At 56.7% G+C, this 24,211-nt stretch overlaps 1 protein-coding gene across 3 annotated transcripts; it reads left to right on the top strand.

The window, feature by feature from the left end:
- Positions 1–7,656: 7,656 nt before the first annotated feature.
- On the top strand, positions 7,657–23,928 carry FAM131C (family with sequence similarity 131 member C). Of its 3 annotated transcripts, none has more exons than XM_037828418.1 (7): positions 7,657–7,761; positions 18,801–18,916; positions 19,654–19,689; positions 19,971–20,064; positions 21,620–21,802; positions 22,070–22,180; positions 23,004–23,928. In XM_037828418.1, the coding sequence occupies exons 1-7, from the start codon at positions 7,740–7,742 to the stop codon at positions 23,267–23,269; spliced, it is 828 nt and encodes a 275-aa protein (XP_037684346.1). In that variant the 5' UTR covers positions 7,657–7,739; the 3' UTR covers positions 23,270–23,928. The 3 variants fall into 3 exon arrangements, with proteins under 3 accessions (XP_037684346.1, XP_037684347.1, XP_037684345.1); XM_037828419.1 differs by lacking the exon at positions 7,657–7,761 and adding an exon at positions 13,347–13,363; XM_037828417.1 differs by lacking the exon at positions 7,657–7,761 and adding an exon at positions 14,438–14,527.
- The last annotated feature ends 283 nt before the right edge of the window (positions 23,929–24,211 follow it).

A 24,211-nucleotide genomic window follows, 5' to 3' on the forward strand; every position in this document is an offset into this window, starting at 1 on the left:
GGTCTTATGTTGTTTCCTTTGTATGTGGTGAATTGCTTTTCTCTTGCTGCTTTCAGAACTTGCTCCTTCTCTTCAGTATTTGACAGTCTGATCAGAATATGTCTTGGAGTGGGTTTATTTGGATTTATTCTATTTGGAGTTTGCTGGGCATTTATGCTTTGTGTATTTATATCATGTAGAAGGTTTGGGAAGTTTTCCCCAACAATTTCTTTGACTATTCTTTCTAGACCTTTACCCTTCTCTTCTCCTTCTGGGACACCAGTGAGTCTTAAATTTGGACGTTTCATTTTGTCTATCATATCCCTGAGATCCATTTCGATTTTTTCAGTTTTTTTTCCCCATTCTTCCTTTTGTTCTTTCATTTTCCATTCTGTGGTTCTCAAGGTCGCTGAGTCATTGTTCAGCTTCCTCTAGTCTTGTACTATGAATATCCAGGATCTGTTTAATTTGGTCAAGTTTCTTTTATTTCTATCTATTTTTTTTATTTACTCCTGCAATTTCTTCTTTATGCTCTTCTAGGGTCTTCTTCATGTCCTTTATATCCTGTGCCATGCTCTCATTGTTTGTCTTTAGTTCTTTAATTAATTGCTCCAAGTACTGTGTCTCCTCTGCTCTTTTGATTTGGGTGTTTGGGTTTGGGTTATCCATATCATCTGGCTTTTTCATATGCTTTAAAATTTTCTGTTGTTTTCGGCCTCTTGGCATTTGCTTTACTTGATAGGGTTCTTTTAGGATATGAAGGATTATTCAGATCCCAATCTCTAATTTGTCATATCTACAGCTTGGTGGCATACACTGTCTCTAACTAACCAGCAGATGGTGTCCACAAGTCACCTGCTCCCCTCAAGTCAGTTCTCCCCAACTTTGTGTTTGTGGTGTGTGGGAGTCTGATTCTTGTGGGGTCCAATTGGTGCACCAAGTTTGGGTGTGTTGTTGGTGCTGTCCGCCCTGAATGTGGGGCATGTGTCTGAGAGGTTAGGGAGCCAGGGCAGCTTTAATAATCAAACTTCCCAGGTGTTCCAGGAGATTTAAGGCTGTTGCAAGAGTCTAAACCTCCATTTCAGTCGCGCCACAGATTGTCTCTGCTGCTGACCCACAAGTCCTTGGTATTGGCATAGGGTCCCTGGGTTTTCCGGGTGGGTTCCTCTTCCCAGCCATGTCCTTCTAGGGCCTTTGCTGAAGGAAGGCTGTGCTATGTCACAAGTGCATGCTGTCCCTCAAGGGAAGCCCTGGGCCGCTGGGCTGTGCAGGGGCATTCCCAGCCTGCTGTAAAGATGGTTGAATGGGGTGTGTTAATTTCTCCCTTTTCACACAGCTCTGCCTTCCCAGCTCCGGGACAATTAGCTGTGGATGCATGAAAGGCTATTGTCCACACCCGATATTGTGGCGTGTGCACAGTGTTGCCAGAAACACTTCCAGTCACACTTGGTGCGGCTCTGGGCTGTGGGTCTGGCGCCGGGCAGGAGCGTTCCCAGCCCGCCGGGAAGATGACTGCAAGGGGAATGGGTTTTTTCCCCCTTTTGGCTCTCCTCTGCCCTCCTCACTCCAAGACAACTAGCAGTGGGTGTGTGAAAGGCTATCTTCCACGCCAGATATCGAGGTGTTCGCACAGCCCTTTCCTGCTGTGCTTCACTGTGTGGTTCTCGCTGCCGTATCTGCAGCCACTTTTGGGTTTTTTTTTAAAAAGAACTAGCCCACCTCCAAATGCCAACCCACGGTTTCCCCCACCACAGCATGGCTGCCATTCATTCAGCTGACTTACCTGTTTCAGAATGCAGACTCCCAGTTTCACCAAGTGCACAGTCCCTTTGGATTTAGCAGACCTTGTCCAGCTTGTGCATTGCTGAAATTGGTGTTCTGGGTCACTTTCTGGCCTCTATCTAGTATTTTTCATGGAGGTGTTTTTTCGCCCTGTCTCTCCTAGCCACCATCTTAGTTTCTCCGCGATTCCATCAACTTTTGATGAATGAAGCCATGATTGAGGGAGTGAAACAGGCAAGACCTCTGTGGGTGGGACTCGAAAGACACATGTGATGTGGACAGACCCAGGGGAAGCACACAGCTGTGCAAACACCCAGAGGCAGGAATGAGGGGATACTGCCCATCCTGAGGTCCCAGAAGTTTCCAGGCTCAGAATCACCCCAGAGGTCAAGCTAGAGGGGAATGCTGCCCGGCCATGACTCCTGGGGTTACTGGGAGGAGCGGACGGGCCAGGACAGGCACAGTGCCTGGTGCACAGGACGTTCTCAGCTGCCACGGCTATCATTGTTGCTGTTACAAACCCAAACATCCACAACTGCCTCCCAGCGCCCACCAATGGCCCCCACTGGGATGGCAGGCCTCTCCCCCACTGGGCACGGCCGATGATGGCTGCAAGAGTCCAAGGAGCTGGGGACGTCTGTCCTAGTGCAATCCCAGGGTGGAGCTGAGAGTGGACACTTTTCAAGGTCAGTGAGGCTAGTCTATAGACTCCTGTCTCAAACTCCTCAATTAGGCCCCTGAGCCCTGACCTCAGGGACCCCCAGGCAGGGCCTGGGCCCCAGTGGTAGCACGGAGCACTGGAACTCTCCAGGTGGGAGCTGGGAGTCCAGTTGGCAATGGGGTTCCAGTCCCACCTGTGTCCCTTACTGGTCGTGGGCCCTTGATTCCTTCTGGGTCTCGGCCTCCACATCTGCACAGTGGGAGCTGAGACCAGGCGAAGTCTGAGTTCAGGACTGCCCTATATGGAGTCTTTGTGCACATCCACCTGTGGGTGGATGCAGCCTTGCAGTGCACAGCTTAGCAGGGAGATGGTGCCTTTGTGCTAAGAAAAAGGCTCCCCTAATTGGGACAGACGCGATCTCATGCCACAGCTCAGGGCTTGGTGACCAAAGCACAGGTGGGGTTCCAGTCCCCTCCCCCTCCTCTGGACACCTTTATGTAGGGTGCAAGATGCACAGCCTTGAGCTGTGGCTGCTTTGCCAACGTGGTACCTTCTGGGTCAATCGACCAAGAGAGGAAGGAAAAGGAAAGCAGTAAAGAATGATGCTGTCTCTGCTGTCCCCTGGTGGTCATCAGCTACATGACACCCATAGTTCAGGGGCACCCTACCCTGGGTTCTAAGCAGAGGGCCTTTCCTCCTTGCCGGCAGACACCCCGAGACCCAGGAGTCGGGGTACCAGACCTCTGAACCCTGAGGAAGGGATCCTGTCATGAAGCAGTGTGCTGGTTTGTATATATTATGTCCCCCAGAAAAAGCCATATTTTTTAATGCAAGCTTGTGGGGGCAGACATATTAGTGTTGATCAGGTTGGAACCTTCTGATCATTTCCATGCAGATGTGACCCACCCATTCAGGGAGGATCTTGATTTATTCACTGGAGTCCTACGAAAAGAGTTCACAAATAGAGGGATTTCAGAGCAACTGAGAGTGACATTTTGAAGAGGAGCTGCAGCTAAGAGAGGACAAAACACGCCAAGAGCAACATTTTGGAGAACGACATTTTGAAATGCCTTCCCAGCTAACAGGTTTTCCGGATGCCAATGGCCCTCCTTCAGTGAAGGGACTCTATTGTTGATACCTTACCTTGGACACTTTATGGCTTTCAGACTGTAACGTTGTAACCAAATAAACCCCCTTTATAAAAGCCAATCCATTTCTGGTATTTTGCAAAACGGCAGCATCAGCAAACCAGAACACGCAGCCACCACAGACCACGCCTGGGCCTGGTGTTTCAGAGACGAACTCAGACCACCAGGCTGGTCTCTCAGTGGTGGCACAGAGCGGCCATGTCTCCTCCGTCAGACTGGGAGTTGTCTCCTCCTTCAGACTAGGGGCTTACCCCTCTCTCTCCCTATGCCACCGAGTCCGGGGTGGGGAGAGGGAATACAAACCGACATCCAACTCCAGCTGCAAGTCCGCAGGATGAGCCTGGAGCTGAGAGTGGGCACATCCCAAGGTCAGCCTGTGACTTCTCCCCCAGGCTCCCTGCAGGGGCCTACAGGAGGGCCAGGGCTCCGCAGAAACAGGGAGCTCTACCTGGAGTCCCACTTGGACCCCGACCCACCCAGGAGTAAACGGAAGAATGTTCAGGTTATGGCTGAGGAAACAGAGGATGGGGCTTCCCACGGCGCTTTGCATGAGAGCCACAACCCCATGGTGAGGCCCCGCAGAAGCCAGCCCCTCTCCCCTGTACCCTCTTTGCTCCAGCCACTGGGGCCCTCCCACCTCTGCTCTCTGCCTGTGCTGTTCACTGTGCCTCCGAGGGCCTTCCCTCTCTCTGCCTACCTAAGTCCTTCTCTTCCTTTAGCTCTGGGCTCACATCCTTCTGCGAGATCCCTCCAAGCCCAAGAACAAACCAAATCTTTTTCTTCTACACTCTCAGTCTCTCCTCTAGCACTTCTCAGGGCTGTGATTCCAAATTCGTTGGGATCATTATTTGGCTGATGTCTGCCTCCCCCACTGAAACCGGAAGCTTCCATGAGCAGGGACTTCATCTGTCTCATTCAGGCTGAAATCTTCACACCAGACACGGCCGGGCACATAGTAGGTGCTCAGTACATATTTTCTGGGTGAATGCAATCAGTCCTAGCTATGACCTCTTTCCTGAGATGTGACCTTGGACAAGTCTTAACTTTCTTGCAGTCATTCAACAAATATTTATTAAGCCTCTCCTATGTATAGTTCTGGGCACAGGATCTGCTTGGCTTCTAATTCTGTTCTTTTTCTGTTTATCCAGCTCTGCCTTTCCTGAGAAAACCAATACCGAGGAGGTGTTTGAGGCCGCAGGGAAGGGTGCCCTCCCCATCCGAAATCTCACCCCCTCCCACTGGTCCCCCGGACCTCGTCTGTGCCCGTCTCCCTGTGGGCCTCTCTGCTGGCCAACATCCTACTCAACCTTCACAATCCGGTTCCAGGGTCACTGCCGCCTTGGAGCCTTCCCCATGGCCCTTGGCAGAAGGAGCTCTCCTCTCACAGCACTTGGCTGGCGTGAGGACACAGCACTGTCCACACTGACCCTGGTTATTTCTGCACCTGCCCCCCCCCCCAGGTCTGATTCCTCACTGTAACGGCTCCTGATGAAGCTTTCTCCATGCAAACCCTGAGCAACTCCTCTCCACGGGGCATCAGGGCTGGTGACTGGCTGGGGTTGAATGGGAACCAGTGGGGCAGCCACTGGGGTGGGGGTTCAAACTGGAACCTGCAAAATCACGCTGGGATTCAGGGTGGGAAGGATACTGCTGGGCACACTCTCTCTTCTGGTCCCCTCACCCCCAGGGGCTCCCACCCTCCCCACTCTCTCATTAAGGGGCGAAGCAGGGAGGGCACTGGGTGAGGCAGTGGAAGGTCACAGAGCAGGTGGGGTGAGACAGGAAAGGACAGCCTGCCCTTGGGAAGGACAACCACACATTTTGGAACTGTCTGGGAATCGTCAGCTTCAGCAGAATTCCAAGGACTGGGAAGGTGAATGTGGGCTTGCAAAGGGGAGCCACCTGCCCCTGCATGGCCGAGACTCAGGGCTGCAGGGCTGGGCTGGCTGGCAAGAGACCTGGGTTCTAGACCCCACTCTGCCACGGATTTGCTGTGTGACCTTAGGCCAAGCCTGTCCCTCTCTGAACATCAATCTGTACAAGGAGGGGAGTAAGCCACATCTGCCTGCTGTCAGTGTGAAACTGACCAGCAAGTACTTCTGAGGCTGGGACGGCCAGAATCTCCCCTCCCCCACTGGCTGTATCTCTGTGTTGGTCAGCCATGGACCATGGGTGGGGAGTGTCCAACACCATCCACCTGCCTCTGTCTTAGGCTGAAGGGGGTACAGTGGGGTCCCAGTCTCCTCCCTGCTGTGAGACACCCCATGCTCTCTGCAGGGGTTCTCCTCCCTGTCCCCTCTGTCCCCAGAGCTGCCAGGCTGCCAGCTGGAGTGTCAGCAGCTGTGACCGAGCGGCCTGCATCATGGTGACTCAGAGCCCTCCCTCCCTCCAAGCCAGAGCCAGGCACTCCTGGACAGGGAGAAGATAATGGACACCTCCGCCTCCCCCACCCCCACAGGTCGGGACCCCGCAGGCAGCCCCGCCCCTCCTTCTCCACACGAGGTCGGCACACACCTGACACCTGCACACACTGGGGCATCCACGGTGAACAGGGTGGACTTGTCCCTTCATAGCCACCTTCCTGGAGGCAGGCCTGAGCGGGCAGAGTGGGGGGCTCTGAGCCCCACAACTGAATACAGCACTGGCCCAAGGACTGGCACATCTGCCTTGTTCTCCCTGGCACAAAGTAGATGGCCCATAAATATCCACTGAACAGAGGTTCTCGGGCTTCTCCATGGCTTTGGGAAGCAGTGACGAGGAAAGAACGCGCCGCACCTGTTTCTGCCATTACTATTTCATTTTAGCCATCAGATAAGAACCTACAACGTACCTACCCTTTTGCATCCGTTCTCTCATGAGTCCTCACAGCATTCCCAGTTGACAGAAGAGGAAACTGAGGCTCAGGGAGGTGAAGGGGCAGCCGATGGTCACACAGCTTCTGTGGGCTGAACCTGCCTCAGACCCAGGCTGCTCTCCCAGGGCCAGGACCGGGGTTCCCACCGCTGGACAGTGCAGGGCAGGACACCCCGCCACATGCATTCTGCCTGCCCAGGACCCCGGCAGCCCCTCCAGGTTCAGATCCTGCCCTGCTGAGGCCTCCACGCACAGCCCAAACCTGCTTTATCCTCTTCACCTCCTTGAAAGGAACTGAGGAACCGGCTTCCTCACCTGGTGCACAGGTAGGTATGAGGGAGGAGTGACGGGAAGCATGAAAGTGTGCGCTGTGTGCTTTGTGCGTTGTGATGTACCATACTGTGGGCTTGAGAGGGTTGCCTCCGTCACTCTCCCCAGGAGTGGGGGTGTGTGTGAGTGTAAGCATGAGTGTGTGTGTACACATATGTGAGTGTGTACAATTATGTGCAAGTGTGTGTAAGTGTGTATGAGAGTGATCACAGTGTGCCACTGTTGCTCTATGAGACAGGGGTGCCCCAGCAGGCAGCCTGGATGCCCTCCATTTGCTGCTTTGCCCCCCACAGCCCCCACCAGGCCCCACGGAGTGGGGGCTTGACTCTTGCCCAGCAGCCAGGCCACTAATGCACTGTGCCCACCCTGGGCCAGCGTCCCCCAAACAAGGGGCTGACTGGTCGGAAGTCCCTGTCTCCCAGCAGCTAAGGGAACTCGGGCAAAGCATCTGACATCTGTGAGCCTCAGTTTCTTTCTCTGCAAAATGGGGATAATGGAGTTGGTTATTGTGCCGGGTGCCTGGTCCTCGCCCTCGTCGTTATTATTATTATTATTATTATTATTATTATTAAATTAATGCTGTCTATTTTGTGCCTCACGTGCCAGAGATATCCCCGCCCCCCTCACCCCCTTCCCTGACCTTCAGCCCAAGTCGGCAGGTGGCGCGGGGGCCCTGAGGACAGAGGGGCTGCGGGGACAGGTGCGGGGGGTGCGGGGGCGAGCGGGTCCCGCGGGTCCCCGCCCGCCGCGTCCTGCCCGGCCCCGCCCCGCGGAGCCACCGGCGAGCAGCAGCAGCGGGCGCGGCGCGGGAGGCGGCGGCCCCGGGCGGGAGCGGAGGCCCAGCCCAGCCGCCCTGCCTCGCCGGCCGCCCGCCGCCCTCCCGCCGGGGCGCCAGCGCCGCGCCTGCAGCCCCCGGCCCGCCAAGACATGAGCGCCCCGCGGCGCGACGCACCCGAGGCGCAGCGGCCCGGCCCCGCGGCCCCGTGATGGGCTCCTGCGTGTCGCGAGGTGAGGGGGCCGCGGGCCGAGGGCGGGACGAGGCAGGGTCCCCGCGCCCAAGACGCGCGCGCTCCCCTCGGCCCCTTCAAGGGGGCTGGGAGTGGGGCTGGGGGGAGTAGGGGCGACCCGCTCCTCCTAGACCAGCCGCGCCCCGGGGACGCAGTGCTCCGGAGGGGACGGGGTGCGCGAGGGGCTGGCTGGGGTGCACGGAGAGAGCGCGCGGAGGTCACCGCATCCCCAGCCCCCTCCCCGCTCTCGGTGCCATGCTTCTGTGCCAACAGCCACACACACCCAGAGGTGTGCCTTGGCTTCCCGGGAGGAACTCAGGGGGCACCAGGGGCACAAGCAGACACCGCCCCCCCCAAACACCCCAAGACAGGGTACCAACTCGCCCTCCACTCCCAGCTCCTTCCGTCTTCTCTCCCCATGCCCAAATCTTATCTTCAGAGTCCCTGAACACCTCTGGCAGGAAGGGGTTCACGGTGGTGAACAGGTTGTAAAGGTTTGCCTTCCTCCACCGTCGGCCCCAACCCTTCCTTCATCCTCATCTTGGTCATGAGAGAGAAAGGGACAGCGGACAGCTGGTGTTCCCTGGGCCTGGCAGGACACTCCTCCTGCCCCCGAGCCCCCAGCTTTCCCCATCGTGGCACCCGTGGAGCTGGAGTGCACTGCCATTGCCTGGGGACCCAGGGCAGGCGTGGGGGTGGGTGTGGGGTGGGGTACGGAGGCTTGCTCAGAGGCTGGGGGGTGGGCAGTTTGGTCTTTGGAGTCCCCACCCCTCCAGGCCCAGTTTTCCAGGGGAACCTCCGGAAAAAAGATCTTTTTAAAAAGATCTTGAGCCGGGCCATTCTACCACCTGGAGCTCTTCACCCCACAAGGGGCCAGGGTGGGCCTTGCTGAGGGTGACTGAGGCCTTGGCTTTGGCTCTGCAGCCTGAGGCTGAATGCACTGACCCCAAACACCCCACCCATCACCCCAAGTCGCTTTCTCACTTGAGATAAACAGGTCTTGGGGAGGAGCCGGGCAGGCCCTGGAGGGGACTGTGTCCTGGGGGGTACCAAAGAAGGAGCACAGCCCTCCCCCCACCTGCTGGGCTCTAAGGGATTCTGCTCACCTGTACAGGTGTCATGTGGAACATTCAGGTGAATGCCTCAGGATATCTCTGGAGGGTGTTGGGGTGGGATTGTGGGTGGGAGATGGGAAGGAATAGGGTCAGGCTGTTTGAGGTTCATTCATTTATTCATTCATTAAGCTGATAGGAACATGATACCACTGTGTGCCGGGCGTCAGGTCGACCCTGAGTGTCCCACGGCAGCGTGGCCCGAGGCGAGGGTAGTTTTAAGGGTGAAGAGGGTTTAGGGTTGTTGCAGAGTCACAGGCTCTTAGTGTTTCCAGAAAACTCAAGGGCTCTGGGCTGTCTTTGGCTGGGACCAGCTCCAGGCAGTGGGGGTCTGGGATCTGGCGTATCCTCGGTGACTGTCCCTTCCCCATCTCTTGGCCGTCCATGCCTGGCCATGGAGACCTAGTCTCACATGAGTTTGCCTGTGAGCTGCGGACCCACTGGGCACTGCACAGAGGCCAGAGGGGAAGGGACACCTGTCAAGTTCCCTTGAACCCCACCTGGTGCTCCTCCCTCCACAGCACCTTCTGCCAGGCCTGTTTGGGGTCACACCAGCCCCAGCCGCACTCTCCACCCTCCCTCCTGCAGTCCGGGGCACTCCCAGATCCAGCCGTGTATTCCAGCCTTGTCCCGCTGCAGCGAGGAAGGGACACTGAGAGTCTCAACATGCCCCAGGCCATTTGGACAAAAGTAAAAGGAGGTATGAGGAGCTGCTGGGACAGAGGATGACATTGTCCCAGAAAGTCTGGGTGACTGAATGAGGCCCCCCACCCCTCTAATAGTCACTAACACTTTTTGAGTGTTTATGATTACCAGGTACTGTGCTGACAGTTCTAGACACAGCTAGCTAATTCAGAGTATCTACTATCATTATCCCCATTTTACAGATGGGGAAACTGAGCAGAGGGCAGTTGAGTGATTTGCCCAGGGCCCCAGATCTAGGAAATAGCAGAACCAGGTGCCTGCCCTGCTCCCCTCCAGCTGCAGGCTTCCCTGGGCATCTGGGCTCCCCACCTGGGCCCCCCACCTGCGCCAATAGCTAACAGCAGCCTGGCCTCCGTGCTGCAAATGCTTCTCTGAGTCAGGTGCGTGGCCTGAAGGCCAGGCCCAGGCCCGTGAGCCTCTCTAGGTTAACGCTCATACTGAGCCCCCAGCCTGCATCCAGCCGGGGCCACCCCAGCTGAATTCCAGGTACAAGCCACAGCGGGGAGACCTACCCCATCCCTGCGCCAGGCAGCGGGCAGCTTCTACGCCAGGCCGGAGGGTTGGGACTCAGACCCTGGAGGCGGCCGCCTGTGTGAATCCCCACCCCACCCTTCACTAGCTCTGTGACCTCAGCAGTTACTTAACCTCAGTGTCGTCATCTCTACAATGGGACTATTTACAGTGTTGTTGGGGGACTTAAATAGCTTAGTTCACTAAAGCACTCAGTGCAGCACCTGGCATGCAGCAAGCACCCCAACCTGTTAGCTGTTACTCTCGTTTTACATTTTTATTATTACTCTTCTGTGCAGACGGATAATCCAGACCCTGTCGGCTGGGAAAGGGCACGCGGCAGAGGCTTAAGCCCCATCCTGCCTCGTGGGAAAAGAAGTGGGTGGCAGGTGTTTGAGGTGCTAAGGACAGCAGGAAAGTGATAGGAACCAGATTAAAGCAATACATGCTGTTTCCAGGAGTGGTTTTGTGTTCAGATCTATTTTTATGCTGTTGTTTGTTACGCACTGAGCTGGGCTGAGCTTTTCCTCCCCCAATGTGGTCTTCATTCAACCCTGTGGGGCGGGAAATGGGGCTCAGAGACAGGCAGAGTCTTGCCTGAAGTCACACAGCCAGCATCTGGGATTCAGATCCAGGTGCATTGGCCCAGAGGCTGCGCCTGTAGTCCCTGCCATTCATTTCCTCGTGCCCCCCCCCCCAACACAATAGAGAGAGGCCCTGAGCGCGGGCTGATCCTTAAAGAACAGCCCTTTTAGTTAATCCAAGTGGCTCGCATTTGGTTTGGGTTCTGCTGGTGACAACAGTCTGCATGGGGCAGAGGTCAAGTTCATGTCATCCTCCTCCTCTCCAGTTCCAGGTCTCCTGGTGCCCACCCTGTGCCCTTGAGGTGTAACCACCCTGTCCATCCCCTCCTGCCCCAGCCCTGTCCCTGTCCTCCTCCAGGTCAATCGGCCCAGCACTGCAAGAGCAGAAATTAGAGATCAAGGGTTTTCAAGGCATCTGATTGCATCTGCAAGAAGGCAAAAGCTGTAAAGAGGGCCAACCGGCCACAGTAGCCAGGGCCCACTCACCGCACCCCCCACCCCCAGCTCCCCAACCCTATCTCTGGACCTTGGCCCAGCAGTGCCAGAGCCTTAGACCAGACACTATGAGGAGACTGAGGAAGTGGGAGATGGGGCCTTGCCCTTTAAGAGCTAGCAACCTGATGAGGGAGGCAAGCTTTACCCTTGGAGTAGTTGAATGGGGGAGGCAGAACACACACACACACACTCACACACACACACACATACACACACAGGAAAAATGACTGAGGACCATCTCAGGAGGTCAGCACTGGTTAGTGCTTAAAGCACAAGCTTTGGAGTTCCAGGCAGTTCTGGGTGGCTGGTTGGCTTTGCATAAGTGATTTAAACTCTCTGAGCCTCCGTTTCCCCATCTGTAAAATGGGCATAATAATACCTACTTTGCAGGGTTGTTGTGTGGGTTACATGAGAGATATTGGATCTAAAAACCAAAGATAGTACCTGAAACATAGTAGGTGCCCAATAAACGGTGGCTGCAAACCACTGCAGGCCACACCAGGCCCATTAGGGCCACTGGTGAGACATAACCTAGCACAGCTAAGGCCAATCTGGGCAGGGTGCCTGGAGAAGGTGAGGCCAAGGCTGGTATTTAAAGAGGTGGCAGAGTGACATGGAAAGGGGCTAGGTGTTGGAAAGATCCTGGAGAGGAGCCCATTGTCTCCCTCCCTCCTTGCTTGGACATGCAGAGACACCCCCTTGGGCAGCTCTGAGTTGCGCCCACCCTCCAATGAAGATACCACCTGCTCCAGTGGCCCTGGTGTCCTCTAAACAAATGTCCTGGGGATGCAGAGGCACTTGGTTCATTTGTTCAGCCTCTGCTAAGCTCTGTGGCTGCTCCCGGGGCAGGGGCTCAGCAGGCAGAGAGGCTAAGCACTCACCCTGGGCCAGGCCCAGCCTGGGACAGGACCAGAGAAGAGATCAACCAAGATCTGTTTCATTGTCCAGAAAGGGAAACCAAGGGAGTGTGGTGGTGGTGGCAGGGACCAGAGCAGCAGCCGTCTGTGGGGGGCTGGCTGTGGTGGGCAGGCCTTTCCAGATGAGTGCTGTTATCCTCATTTCACAGGTGACACACCCTGAGGCTCCCAGGGGTTATGTCTCACACCCACAGCCCCAGAGGTGGCAGTGAAAAGTTAGGATTTAAACCCAGGGCGGGGACATGAATGCAACGCCTTGCACACTGTGTTATCGTCAGAGCGTGGATGGCAGTGGCACGTCCCAGCTGGGCAATGCACACCTGGGTGATGGCTGGCTGGAGGGAGCACACCCTGCGTTGAGCCACAGGTTCCCCGAGAAGCTTGGAGGAGAGGCTTGCCTCTGGCAGCAAGGGACTCTGGACCCTGACTGCTGCTCAGTTACTGTTAGATTTCAGGAGGAGGTTGGCCCTCCCTGGGCTCCTGGGAAAGAGTAGGGTTAAGCAGGGGCCCTCCCTGCCCCTCCCAGGCTGCAGACCCCTGGGAGAAATTCTGGGGGGAGATGGCAGCCAAGATGACTAATGGGCTGGGACATGGAGCTCCAAAGAGCAGCTAAAGGAGCTGGGGGGCTCTGAAGTGGGTGAGAGGAACCTGCTGCAGACTCACCAAAGGAACAAACCAGTGTGTGGGCTTTGCAGCAAGAGGGGTGTGAGTTAGACATCAGGAGAAACTGTCTGGGTGGTTAGGATCTAAAGCAGATTGAGGAGCTGGCATAGGAGAGCAGGAAACATCCTTAATAAGCACAGAAGCAGCTCTGGTTGGAGGCAGAGGGACGGAGGAGACATCTAGAAGACACCGCTCTCCTCCAGGGATCAAGATGGCCACCTCCAGGTTGCCATGGCAGCCAGCAACCTGTCACCTCTGTGGCCAGGGGAGGTGGGGAAGGGAACAGGTCTCCAGAGGGGCCCTTAGATCTCGAAGTCAAAGGAGTAGGATGTGAACTGGGAGAGGAAGGAGGTGCCCCCATGGTGGCTGCAGAAGCAGAGGCTACGGGGCCCCTTGGGTTATCTCCCACCCCCCATCCCACGTGAAAGGCTGTGTTTTTCCAGTTGCTCGTGGTGACGTGACCACGAGTCCCAGCTGGGGGAAGAGCTGCCTGTGATTTCACCCTGGGCTGGTTCATTACCTGACGTCTCCATGACAACCAGCCTGTGACATCACGGGGCCAAAGTCCTCAGGGGGGAGAAGGCCGCTTTAGCAGAGGCTTCTGCACCCCAACTAAGGTAGGGGGCCAGGAGGCTGGGAGGGGCTGGGAGCTAGGAGTCCCCCAACTCCACCTTCGGCTCGATGAATGACCTTGTTCAAGTCACGTCCCCTCCAGGGCCTTTGGAATCACCCGCCAGCCTCACTCCCTGCTGTGCAGTTCGAGAATTTTAAAACAGCTTCCGGGAACCACCAGGGGCCCTAGAAATATCCCGTAAAGCTCCCAGAGGCAACCTGTAGCCACAGTCACCCTTGGCAGGCCTCACTTGTGCATGTGACATGCAGAATTTCTGGAACCTTAAGCGTGGTGACTCAAACTTTTTTGACTGGGACCCACAGGAATAAATGCATTTTGCATCATGACCTAGAAGGCACGCATTGAGAATTCTTACCGTGTGTGGGTTTGTGCATGTCTGTGCAATTTAGACAGAAGCTTCACGAAACAATACTTATCCTGACTCCATGGTGTGTGCTAGTATTTTCCATTCTATTCTATCCTGTTTTTTAAAAACCATGACCTAGTGAGCTGATTGCAGGACCCCCTAAATGCTGCTTTTGAGGGATCTGGACCAGACACCCTTTGGCCAGAGGGAAACTCTGAAGCCCAGAGAGGGGCAGGACTAGAGCAGGGTCACACAGCGGAGTAGGGACTCGATAAAGCCCAAGATGTGTTGAGGGCTGCAGAGAGCCAGCACAGTGTCCTGCCCCCACGGTCCACCCGTCCTCGCTCCCCCCTCATCTGTGCCCGGGCCACTGAGCACCCAAACCCAGGAGGAGGGCCGTGTTGGCATCACCCCCTTCCTTTTCTCCAATCTCCACCTTCGGACAGGCCCACTCGACTCTCCTTCTCCCAGCTGTCTACAGACCTTTGGGGAGATCCTGGAGGTCTCTAGTCCCTTCCAGATACAAAGTCCAGCCTAGTTTGGATGAAAGCTTTAATCTCACATTCAGTTTAGCAACCCCCTCCCCCTTTCAGAAGCTGTTTTAAATCTCTCAACCGCAGATACCCCCCTCCCCAGTCCTCCGCTGGTGGCTTTCTATAAATGGAGTGTCCTCCGTGTCTCTCTGTTCTCAGTTTTGGATCCTAGCAGACATTTTGACATACAAGAAAAGTCTGCCTCAGCTGCCCATTTCACAGATGAGGAAATGGAGGCTCAGAGAAGACACTTGCTTGAAGTCCGCAGGTAGTGAAGGGCAGAGCTGGGATTTGCTCTGGGCGGCAGCCTGGCTCCAGGGCTACCTGCTTGTCTTAGGTGTAGCTCCTCCAAAGCAGACCCTGTGACGAGGATACAAGGAATTGTTCCAGGAGAGTCGGGGAAGCAAGGTGTGGCCTCCACCTGGTCCCACGGGGGGCTCTGGGGTATAAGTTACATCTCAGAGCCGGGGTCCCCCACCTGCTGCTCTGGACGGAGGCAACGTAAATCTTCAGGAGTTTGCAGCTCCAGGAGCCGGAAGGCAGCCCTCTAGAAAGAGCCACAGGGGCTGCCTGTTGGAAACAAAGCTCATGGCGGGCACAAAAATAGAAAAAAGATCCATAGGGATCCTAGAGGATGGAGTGGAGCCCCCACATTATCCTTTAACCCCCAGTGCCCACCCCCCTGTTAAACACCAAGACCCTCTCCTAGTCCCGGCTCAGCCCGCTCTCTACCGCCCACCAGCCCTGCCTCTGGGGTGGCCTGACACCTCCCACCTTCCACCCACATATCCTCCCTGGCTCAACTTCTTCCAGAAAGCCCTGCTTCTGGCTGATTTCCTTTGCAGCTTCCACCCGTCAGCTTATCCAGCTCTGCCCGGGTTGGCCCAGGCCGGAAGGGGTGGTAGGAGCCGGTACCCAGGGCAGGGCTGGGCCTGGAGCCTGGGACAAGACTCTTGACTCTGCACTCCCTTCCAGATCCTGGGGCTTGGCGTGCACTGGGCTCCCTGCCTGGAACCCCCTCCTCCTAACTCAGCTCCCACCATCCAACTTCCCGCGTGCCCTGACCCCCACCAGAACTCATTGCTCCCTTTGTGCTTAGGAAGAGAGAGCCTCAGAGTGGGATAGACACTGGCCTGGGCAAGCAACTCGCACTTCTGTGCCTCAGTTTCCTCATCTCTAAGGAGCAGCTACAAATTCTGGCCTCTCTAGGTCGGTGTGAGGATTCGGCGCCATCTCCCTGGGGAAAGGCAGTGTGTGGGGAGAAGAGTCCAGTCCCCCCTGCTCAGCCTTGGGTTTCATGGAGGAGTTTTTGTGCTGAGTGTTCCCCCAGGGCAAGGACAGAGCCTTCACCTTACCTTGTCCCCCGGCGCTTGCACAGCGCAGCGCTGCAGTAGATGGCTGTTCAGTGGGTGGGAGGGTGGGTGGGTGGATGGATGGATGGATGGAAGATCATCCCCCTGGTCTCCACCTAGTTGGACCTTTCTTGATCCTCGGGCCTCAGCTCTGAGAAGCCTCCAGTGCAGTCCCACCCAGTCACGCGCTGTTCGTTGCCGCATTTATTTCCTCCTTGACTATTTCTGCACCTAAAGGGTCTTATTCACTTATGAGTCTTTGGTTCAGTGTTTGTCTGCCCCCCTGGAGTGTCAGCTCCATGAAGGCAGAAACCATCTCTGTCTCGGTCCCTGCTGTGTCTCCAGCACTCAGAACAGTGCCCAGCACACAGTAGGTGCTCAGCTAATAGTTTTGAGTGAATCAAAGAGTAAATAAATGCACCAAACAAATAAAGGTCAAGGATATTCCCAGCTACCCTCTGGGCATTGAAGGGGCCTCCTCAATTCAGTCCAAGAATCCCAATTAGAGAAAAAGATGCTCATTTAGTCATTCTTTCAATAATGACTGCAGACCCACTGTGCGTCAGTGAACAGGGTGCACCCCCTGCCTTCTCGGAGCTCCCAGTCACATAGCTCTTCCAAGACACCCCGTGCTGAATACTGTCATTGAGGCAGCAATCATGAGCAGGTGTTCACAGAGCACCTACTGTGTGCCAGGAGGATCTGGGGAATGAGTGTTCCAGGCATCGGGAATAGCTAGAGCAAAGGCTGGGAGACTAGAACAAGCCGGGCCCCCTTGGGGAGCAGCAAGGAGGCCAGTGGGTCTGGAATGGGGTGAGGGGGTAGGGGGAGGCACTGAGGTTGGGGGAGGGGAGGTGGCCAGCCGGGGGCTGTTGCAGCTCAGGTGGGAGACAGTGGCAGCTCAGACCAGGGGAGCAACAGTGGAGATGGATAAATCTGGAATAGACATTGGCGAGAAAGCCCACAGGACTTGCTGGTTGATTGGGCGGAGTGGAGGGGCACTGGGGGAAAGGGCAGGGCTCTGGGTGGACTGTTGCATCATTTTATAAAATTGGAGAGCTGGGGGATGGGTGTGGGTTTGGGAGTTCTGCTTTGCCTGAGTTTGTTTGAGATGCTTGTTGGCATGCAAGTAAGGGTTAGAAATTCATCCAGGGGTTCAGGGTTGGAGGTGTGAAGGTGAGCTTCTTGGCAGGTGGATGAGATCTCCTGGAGAGAGAGAATGGAGGCCCAGGATGGAGCTGTGGGGCAGGCTGACAGTTAGGGGTTGAACTGGGAAGGAGAAGCCAGCAGAGGGAACCTGGAAGAGCAGCGAGTGAAGAGGGAGGGAAGACAGGAGAAGAGAGTGCTTCGAGAGGGAGGCAGGTAGCGGTTTCTCAGAAAGTTGAATGTTGAATTACCTTATGGCCTGGCAATTCCACTCCTATATAACTCGAAGAATTGAAAGCAGGGACTCAAATGGATACCTGTTCACCAATGTCCACAGCAGCATTAGTCACAATGGCCAGAAGGTGGAACAACCCCAGTGTCCATCAAGATGAATGGGTTAACAAAATGTGGTTTATGCACACAATGGAATATTATTCAGCTGTAAAAAAGAATGACGTGATGCATGCTACAACATGGATGAACCCTGAAGACGTGAAATAAGCCAGACACAAAAAACAAATAGTGTATAATTCCCCTTATAGGAATTATCTAGAATATACAAATTCATATAGACAGAAAGTAAATTAGAAGTTACCAGGGGCTGGGGGGCAGGGAGAACAGGGAGTTGTTGTATAATGGGTACAGAGTTTGGGTTTTGGATGATGAAAAAGTTTTGATAACGGATGATGGTGATGGTAGCACATTGCAAACGTGATTAACATCATTGAATTAAAAATTGTTAAAATGGGAAATTTTATGTTATATATATGTTGCCACAATAAAATAAATAAAAGAGGGAGGATGGGCAATGTACATGGGCTGCTGAGAGGCCAAGGAAGATGAGGAGGGTTAAGTGACGTGGAAGTTACCGGCGGCTTGACAAGGGCTGTTTCACCAAAGCCTTCTTGGGACAGGTGGAGGAGGAACTGGGAGCTGAGGAAGGACAGGTGCTGCTCTCTCCCTCTCTACGTCTAGCCCTGAAGAGGGTCAGGAATAGGGAAGTAGCTGGAGGAAAATGGTGGTCAAGGGAAGGTTTGTAAAAGATGGGAGACACTTAGGCTTCTGGGATGCCGATGGCCTGGCTCAGTAGCAAAAGGTCGTGGTGAACCAGAGGGGGAGGAATAATGTAGGGGAGGAGTCCCTGAGCAGAGGGGAGGAGGGAGGAGGCATTCCGGCACATGTGGTGCTGGTGAAATGACATGCTGGTGATACAGGAAAGAGCCGAGCCCCTGGGTGGCTGGCATGGATGGGATGTGGTGCCTTTGGGGGACCTGGCCTGGCTCAGAGTGGGGACAGCTCTCCCTTGGCCACATGAGGGAAAGAAGAGGTTGTGGCAGAAATGCAGGCAGGGAAATGTTTTGGAGCGGGAAGATCAGGGTGAAGCCATCCGAAGGCTCCCAGATCTCTTGAGTGACGGGGAGGCACCAGTAGCAGGTGCAGGAGGTGGGGCACTGGCGTGGAAGATTGGAGAAGGAAAGCTGGGGTGCGACCGCCGACCCGCCAGAAAGCAGACTTAGCAGGAAACGTGGAAGGATCCCTGGGCAGCCTCCTGCGTGAGGCTGGTGGTCCCCAAATTGGCATGAGCCCGGTGAGTTTCTCCAGGAACACTCGGTTCCTCGGGCCCAGAGCAGACAGAGGGTTAGATTAAATCAGGATTGAGAGAGGTAGGGGTGCCTGCCAGGGGGAGCTTAAAAGATGGGCCCGGGAGTCTTAGCTGGCAAGGAGGAAGGGAGAACAGGAGCTCACGGGAAACCAGTAGGGTCAATGGGTTGGAGGTCTCATGGGGTCAAGGAGGTGCTGGAAGGTGGGTGTAGAATTAGTGGAAATAGAGTAAAGAGAAGAAAGAGGAACGCCCTCCGCGGGGACCAGCAGGAGGAGATCTGGCCAAGCCCCTCTCCTGCGTGGACTCGAGTGTCTGTTTTCTATAAAATGACGACGGGGAATAATAAAGTGGCAACCATCTGGCCAGACTGCTTTGAAGAAGCTTCATGAGCAGTAGAGTGCTGGGCTTTTGTAAATTCCTCCTGTCGTTCTTATTTCCAGAACTGTTCACAGCTGCCCCCAAGGACTGCCCTGTGCCCCGGAGCTCAGACCCCCTGAACCCAGACCTGCCCTGCAGCTGCCCACCCGCCATTGCTGCAGACCGTGTCACTGGCAAGGTAACTGGTTCTTCATCGCCACCCCTGCCACTGCCCCCGTTCCTCGCCTGTCCCCTACAGCTCCCCACAGGGAGAAGAGATAATTCCCATCCCCGACCCTCGCTGCCAAACTAGTACTTCCTGTGGGACCAGGGACCCCAAGGTGTGGTCTGAATTGTGCGGGGCATCCAGGAATAAATCAGGCTTGTTTAGAAAAGAGAGTTTCCACCCCGCCCCCAAATTAACTCAGCCTTGCAGATAATAAGTTCTGCTACCAGCCCGGGACTCCTTACTGGCCTGTACTGCCCTGTGCAGAGTAAAAGGAATGGAATTCTCGGTCCATCCTAAAGACAGATTAGGATGATCTTGCTAGGGGACCCAAATCCTGCTACATAATAGCCACCCTTGCCCCAAGGGCTGTATCTGGAATTTACCAGCTGACACAATTACCATGTGGCATGGTCCACATTTTACAGAGGAAGAATCCAACGTTCTGAGACATTAAGTCACTAGTCTAAGGACTCCCTGCTAGGAAATGGCAGTGTCAAAACTCGAACCCAGGCCTGAACCATCCCCTGCCACCGCTGCCTCCCTCCCCTTTCTCTGCATGCCAGGGTCACTAGGGCACCGCCCGGCCTTGTGGAGCACCAGAAGGCTGACCCCCGCCACACCCAGGACCCCAGGGCTTCAGGACTCAATGCCACCCGCTGGCCCAGGGTGCTGGGCCCTGCCTGACCCTCCTTCTCCTCTTGTTGCAGGACAAACAGATGGATTTCTGTTGGGATCCTTGGCAGGTCAGTGGGCTTGCCTGTACCCCTGTCTAGCCAGCCACTGTTGACACCGTTGCGCCCCCTCTGCTGTGCCCACCATCCTGCCAGCCCTGGGGAGGGGGCGTCGATGACGAATGTGGGGTGGGTGGGTGCTAGGGGAATTGGGAGGCTCTCCCTAGCTTTACCTGCCCTGAGCTTGCCCACTGCCCAGGGGACCTGGGGTGTGCAGGGTCTTGGGGTGGTAAGGGGGTGCTGTGCCCAGGTAGGTCTGCCCCACCTACTCACCCCACCCCCCCTTCCTGCAGAGGTGCTTCCAAACCACCAATGGCTACCTGTCCGACTCCAGATCCTGCTCCAGCAACTACAACGTGGCAGCCCTGGCCACCTCATCCCTTGTGGGTAGGTTCCAGATGCCCCTTTTCTGCCCTGGGGGCTGGCACTGAAACTCTGAGGGGATGGCCCAGGTGTTTCAGGGTCTGCCAGCTGTGGCCTCCCCGCCCCTCTGCAGTGGGTGAAATCTGCCTGTCCGGTGACCTTAGATTGGGTTCCCTAGAAGCAGAGCCTGAGACAGGGGCTGGGCCTGAGCCAAAAGCAGCCTGAGGCAGTGGGGGTGAGGTGGGGTGGGGGGTGCCCAGGCTAGGAAAGGGGTTCTCGGCTGGGAACCCAGCATCTGCCACAGCTCCCGGTCGCCCCCCGTGCAGCCTTCCAGGCTCCTCTCAGCATGTCAGCCTCTTCACCCCCAGCTTTGCTCTGTGCATCTCAGGCTCCCCTTTGCTTCGATCCCACACACCTCCCCAGATGCCCCTCACTTTCCTGCCCCCCACATTGGCCTGTGCTGTTTCTTCCACCTGGAACACCCTCTCTCCTCCTCACCTGCCCCTCAAACACCACCTCCTCCAAAACACCTTTTCTGATTTCCAACACTCCCCAGCTTGAGGGGGATTTCTGTCCCTTCCTCCGTGCCCCACCTTTCCCAGTTTCCCAGTTTCCTTTGTGGATACCTTGTCTTTCTTAAATATTGCTTTTCTTCATACCATGGCTTTGGGGGTACCTGGTGACCCTCAGATCTGTGCTCCCAGCCTTGGTCAGTGCTGAATCATTTTTGACAACCTTCTCTCTGTCACCTTCCACATCCAGCTGGTCTACTCGCAGGAACCCCCCACCCTGTCCCCTCCATCCACCCAGCCCTGGCCTTGCCACCTGCTGGGCCACTGCAGTGACCCTCGATGGCCTTCCAGCCTCCAGCCTTGGCCCCAATCCCCTAATTGGGAGTCTCTGAATCAGCAGATCTAACCTGTCACCCTTCTGCTCGTTATCCCACTCTGGCTCCCCATTGCTATGAAGAGAATAGCTGAACCCCTCGGCCTCGCTCTCCAGGCCTCCTGGCTGCCCCTGATGGGCTCCCCAGCCCCTCCGCCTCCCCGGTCCTGGCCTTGCCCCCGTATCTCGCCTCTGGCAGTCCTGGAATCACACTAAACCCTCCCATACCTTCCTCCTCCTCTCATCCCTGAAACAGCCTCCAGTCTCCAAACCCAACCCGACCTGCAAAGCCCCACTCCAGTCGCACCTCTTCCAGGAAGTCTTCCCTGCCTGCTCCACCCCCCACTGTCTCACATGCAGCAGAACTGGCACCAGCCCGGGCACAGGAGATGCCCTCTTAGAACTTGTCAACTAGGGATAAAGGGGGAGAGCTGCATGGGGCCGGCTTACATGTATCTCCTTAGGCAGAAAGTTCTGAACTTGGGCAGAAAGGGGACAGCAGGTCTGGGGCAGAGGCACCAGGTGGGCAGGGACACTGACCCGGAGCAGGATTGGGAGGGTACGGGGCACACAGGTGGGCAGAGGGGCACGGGGCAGTGAGCGGGCACAGGCATTGGCTGGGCAAGAGGAAACAGACCCAGGACAGGTATTGGGGGGCTGGGACAGTCACCCGACAGGCCGTTCATGCCCCCAGGGGTGGTGCAGAGCATCAAGGACCACATCACAAAGCCCACGGCCATGGCACGTGGCCGCGTGGCCCACCTCATCGAATGGAAGGGCTGGAGCGCCCAGCGCTCGGGCTGGGAGCTGTCACCGGCAGAGGATGAGCACTACTGTCGCCTGCCGGACGAGCTGCGTGAGGCCCGCTTCGCAGCAGGTCAGCAAGGGGCACGGGGTGGGGCTGGCTGGGGCTCTGTGGGCGAGGAGCTGGGGGCTTAGGGGGCTGGGGGTCACCACCTGGGTGTCAGCTGGGCAGGGAGCCAGGTGGGCACGGGGTGGAGGGGGCACGAGTGGTCACCCCGGGGCACGGGGCATGGATGGGCAGCTCAGAGGCAGCCAGGCCCCCGCCTGTCCCCCTGCCAGCCCAGCCTGGCACTGAGACCCACCCCTACCCCTGCCCATGCCCCCACATCCCCCTCACCAGGGGTTGCCGAGCAGTTTGCCATCACAGAGGCCACACTGAGCGCCTGGTCCTTGCTGGATGACGAGGAGCAGCACCCCGAGGACAGCCCCCAGGACGTCGTGCAGCTACAGGGTACAGCCCGGGTGGGCGCCAGGGTGGGGCGGGCAGGGATCCAGCCCAATCTGCCACCAAACGCAGTGTGACCTCAGACAAGCCCCTTCCTTCCCTCGGCCTTAGTTTCTTCATCTGTAAAACGGGACCAGGGGTCCCTCAGCTGCCCCCGAGCCTGGGGGGGATGGGGGGACTGGGTGCCAGAAGCGTGAAGGAGAGGATGATAGTGATAACAGAGAACACGAATGAAGTGCCCACTGCGGCCCAGGCACCCTGCTAAGTGCACGACGTGCGCTTCTTCACTGAATCCTCACGGCAGCCCTAGGAAGTAGTCCTGTTATTATCCTCGTTTTATAAATAAGGAAACTGAGGCACCAGGAGGTTCAGAAACACGTCCCAGACTGCAAAGCTGGGAGTGCCGGAGCCAACATCTGAACCGTAAAACCAAGCATGACCAAGCACCTTTCTAGAACCCTGGGCAGTGGTTGAGGGCTTCCAGGACCCCGAGTCTGGGTGAAGCCTGCCCGTGAGCACCTCATTTAGGCTGCTGTCCCATAGTGAGAGGGGCGTGAGGGTGGAGACCTGGGGAGGGGAACCGCCTCTCCCAATTCTCAGAGTGTACCTGTCCTAGCCGTCCCCTTCACTGCCACCACCACCCCTGCATCCCTCGGGGGTGGAAATGGAGGCTCAGAGAGGTCTAGTGACTTGCCCCAGGTCACACAGCTTGGCAGACACAAAGCCAGGATTCGGAGTCTTGTGCCCCTTGCCCTTCCTCATGCACAGAGACGGGGAGAAGTGGGGCCCGGGACTCCATCCCCTCTCCCTTCCCCCATTGGTTTTGCAGACCTGGGAAGCTTCTACCTGCAGGACAGCCTTCGGAGCGGCCCCTCACTGGACGACAGCCTTCTGGCTTTCTCCCCCGACGGCTGGCCCTCACCTGACGAGCCCCACAGCACAGCAGCTGGCCCGCAGCCCCCCAGCCCTGAACAGCAGCACCAGCGGCGGCTGCCAGGGGGCCCGGGGCCTGAGGGTGGGGCCCACCTGCAGGGCTCCCTCCCCTCGGTGGACAGTGGCTCCCTGTCGGAGGAGGACGAGGTGTTCTATAACTGAGGCGGGGGCTGTGCGGGCCGGGACCCTGCTCACACCCAGGACCTGGTCTGGCAAGCAGCCTGGGGACACTGGGACCCCAGGGTCCAGGATGGGGCCTCCCTTGGTCTGCCAGGGCAGGTACAGGGTGGGTGCAGCCGGGATGGGGGACCAGCACACCCTGTGGACCACTCTGTGCCTCTGTGGAGCTGCCGCCAGCACTGGGAGCCACAACCCCCCTTCTCCCTTCTTCTTCACCTGGCTCAGGTGGGCACCTTCCCCTGCCAGGTTAATGCTATCGGCGAGCTCAAGAACTCTCAGCAGACACCAGGGCAACCCACCCAGAGGGACTGAGTCAGGTCCCCAGACAGACAAACCAGGGAAGGTGCTGGAGACCCACACGGGGTGGGGTCCGGGGACCCTGCCTTGACCTCGGGGGCTCGATCCCTCTCCCACTCCCTCTGGGCTTCTGCCCCCAATCAAAGCTGGGGTGGCCTCTTCTGGTCGATAAGCACCCCCTCCCCACGATATCCGTGGCTCTGACTGGAGTGTGTCCCCTCCATACACTCTGAACCTGCTTCCTGGGTGCTCCTGCTTCCCACCCCAGGGAGCCTCCTCTCCCTCCTCACACCCCCCCCCCCATCTCCCTCAAGGTTCTCTGAAGACATTAAAGGTGGATTCATCCTGGATGAACTTGATCTGGTCTCTGTTCATCCTTGGGCCCCAAGGGGGGATCTAGAGGGACTTAGGGGAGGTCCCCTTCCCCCCAACACACATACAGCCGGTCATCAGGCACCCAGGCTCGAGAGGCTCCTCCGAGGATGCCCAAGGCTCTGTGGACTCCCCAGGAAGTGACACCAGGCTCTGCTTTACCAGCCCTGGCTCAGCCAAGGAGACAGTGGGGCTGGGGTGAAGGTAACTGGACACAGAGTCCTGCTTATCCACAAGGACAAGGGTCCTAAGACC

This window comes from Choloepus didactylus, chromosome 2, assembly GCF_015220235.1.
Source record: "Choloepus didactylus isolate mChoDid1 chromosome 2, mChoDid1.pri, whole genome shotgun sequence".
Lineage (NCBI taxonomy): Eukaryota > Metazoa > Chordata > Mammalia > Pilosa > Megalonychidae > Choloepus > Choloepus didactylus.

What these genes read in the sequence shown, in the direction of transcription:
- FAM131C (XM_037828417.1), top strand. Translation starts at nt 14,482, where the DNA reads ATGAGGAAATGGAGGCTCAGAGAAGACACTTGCTTGAAGTCCGCAG. An exon ending in GGCCACCTCATCCCTTGTGG is followed by an intron (nt 20,065 to 21,619) that starts GTAGGTTCCAGA and finishes TCATGCCCCCAG; the next exon opens with GGGTGGTGCAGAGCATCAAG. An exon ending in GGACGTCGTGCAGCTACAGG is followed by an intron (nt 22,181 to 23,003) that starts GTACAGCCCGGG and finishes TTGGTTTTGCAG; the next exon opens with ACCTGGGAAGCTTCTACCTG.